The 2,379-nt window shown below is 45.9% G+C and overlaps 1 protein-coding gene across 1 annotated transcript; it reads left to right on the top strand.

Moving 5' to 3' along the window:
• The first annotated feature begins 568 nt into the window (after positions 1 to 568).
• LOC113172859 lies at positions 569 to 2,379 on the top strand. Its single transcript, XM_026375889.1, has 5 exons — positions 569 to 668; positions 812 to 1,249; positions 1,427 to 1,571; positions 1,787 to 2,085; positions 2,220 to 2,379. Exons 1-5 carry the CDS (start codon positions 643 to 645, stop codon positions 2,377 to 2,379), a joined length of 1,068 nt encoding a protein of 355 aa, XP_026231674.1. The 5' UTR covers positions 569 to 642.

The following is a 2,379-nucleotide window of genomic DNA, read 5'->3' as shown; positions in this document are numbered from 1 at the left end:
TCCAGGGAATCCAGGGGGGGAAGCAGACAGGGCTAAGGAGGATGAGCAAGAGCAGGCAGGGTGGAGCAGGCACAGGAGACCCAGGCTGGACACAGGTGGGGGACAGTCTGGGACATGAAAACGATCTGACAGAGGGAAAAGGACTGAGGGAGAGTTTATGTAGCCTGAGGGGAACACAGGTGAGTCCAATGTTCAGCTGATTGTTGTGAGCAGAGGGAGAGAAGGGGCTGGTGGCCAGAGTCCAGAGGGAGAGTGAGGGAGGAAAACCAAGGCCGGCCGGGGCCAGGCCGAAACCATGACACGTTTATGCAATCCTGTTAAAATTAGTAGTACTAGTATTACAAGACACATGTTAGAAACTAACATTCTTGCAATATATTATAGAAATAATACTTTTATATAAAAATGACACTGACTCACATGAAAAGAACAGTTCAACCCCACCCTCATAGCAGGATTGGTGTGGGGGTGGAGTATAGTAATGTGGTGGGCGGGGCTTAGACTACCTGTTTCACATAAATAGTGCAGGTAAAGTTGAGTGTCTTCACTTGTGTTTTCACATCTGATCACACGGGACTTCTTTGCCTTTGGAGGATTTTACAAGGAGTTTTTGCATTGTACTTACAAGAAGGAGAAAGAACAATGGCCCACCAGACTGAACAGAGGAAGTAAGTTCACTTATCTGGTGTTTTATGTTTCACTTGGGACTTTTCTGTGTGTGTAATGGTTATAATCTGTGTAGTGATTTGTGTGTAATGGAAAGTAAGATTAGACAAATGTACTAAACTTACATGTCCCTCCTCTTTCACAGTGAGAAAGACCGTCGTATTCTTCACTGTCTCCTGTGCCAGAAGCCACAGGAGGTTTTATCTGCACACCTAGCCAGGGTGTGCATGAAGAGCAACACAAAAGAAGAAAGGGAGGCAGAGCTGAAGCGAGCCAAGGCGTCGACAAAGTCCTGGACCCGCCAAGGGCGCAACTGGGATTACAGACAGTCCTGCTCCATCGTAATGGACAGGGCATCCAGGATGGCTCTGGTACGGCACCTGGAAGAAAATGATTTCTTCATTTCTAACAAGCCGGAAGAAGCAGATCGAGTTGTGCTGGAACAGCAGCCCAGCACAGGAGTGGCTGTGACCAGAGAAAAGCCCACAGTTGCGAGTGAAACCACCAAGGAGGCCGTGGAAGACAGCTCCTGGTCAGAGCATGATGAGGACAACGATGCTTCTGATGATCCAACATACCAAGAGTAAGTTTGAATAGCCACACAAATGACTGTTTGAGAAGAAAATAGAGATAAAAGGTTCAGTTTATTTATGTTTCCTTGCTAAATTGAAATGATCACATTTACTTGTAGCTCTCAGTTCAACTGTCAATTTGTCCTCAAGTGTCCTAATGTTACATTTTCTCTGTCTTGTTTTCACAGACCTTCATCTGCCAGCCGGGGTAGGGCGCGTTGCAACATGCTACAAATGGGACTGTATGAAAAGTTCAACAGCGACAATCCACTCTTGGTGGAATTTAAGAAATACCTGGTTAATCACATGGAGGTCCCAAACTGCAAACAGGAGGTGAGTTGTTGTTTTCACATGCAGATGTGAAGGAGCAGAGGGGGTTGCTGTGATCAGGCTTATTAGCATAACTAAAGGTATTTGTTGACTCTGAGGCCTGTGCACAAGTACATTGCTCAGTTTGCACAGACACATTTTAGGCAGTTGTCAGAAATGTAGCAGCTGAACTGAATTTCTTTCCAGTCTGACATTATTTCATGATTATTTCACTACAGGTTGACAATGTATCCAGGATGCTGAGGTACATTCAACCTACAGGTGAGGAAATCGACATGGACTTCCTCAGAAAGGGTACAGAGGTGAAGGACTACATTGAGAGTCTGAAGGGGGCCAAGCTGGTTCCATCCACCATCTTAAACTTCATCAAGAATATGATCCGCTTTGTCCAGTTCCTGGCCATCAGGAATATTGATGACATGGAGTTCTACATGAGGTGTTACTCATACGTCAGTCTGCTACACACCTTGAAGAAACCAGTTTCCAAGGCCCACAGCAAAGTCACATATAAAACAAGGTGAATATTTGCCTAATGAACCCTTTAATGATGCTACTGTTCTGTCAGGGGCTGCCAGAAGCTGCTGTCGAAAATATTTGGTGATCTGTTTTATGTTCTGTGAATGAATATTTTCATTTTTGTCTTTCGTAAAGCTCCGACAAGTCAGCAGACGGGATGGTTGGCAGGGGCCAGAAGAGAGCCAGAGAGGCCAATGAGGAGGACAGCGCTACAAGGAGAGACTTTCCTCTGTTTCTGGAGGTCTTTTCCAGCATCACTGACAGGACCACCGCCGACCAAGAGGCAGCGAGCTGA

Source organism: Anabas testudineus, chromosome 21 (genome assembly GCF_900324465.2).
Source record: "Anabas testudineus chromosome 21, fAnaTes1.2, whole genome shotgun sequence".
In the NCBI taxonomy this organism is placed as follows: Eukaryota; Metazoa; Chordata; class Actinopteri; order Anabantiformes; family Anabantidae; genus Anabas; species Anabas testudineus.
The sequence above is the reverse complement of the archived record's forward strand: the minus strand, read 5'-3'. Positions and strand labels throughout refer to the sequence as shown.

Bases quoted from the DNA above. Each gene is read 5' to 3' on its own strand.
- LOC113172859 (XM_026375889.1), top strand. From the start codon at position 643: ATGGCCCACCAGACTGAACAGAGGAA. The intron at 669-811 runs GTAAGTTCACTT...CCTCTTTCACAG, and splicing joins CACCAGACTGAACAGAGGAA to TGAGAAAGACCGTCGTATTC. The intron at 1,572-1,786 runs GTGAGTTGTTGT...ATTTCACTACAG, and splicing joins TCCCAAACTGCAAACAGGAG to GTTGACAATGTATCCAGGAT.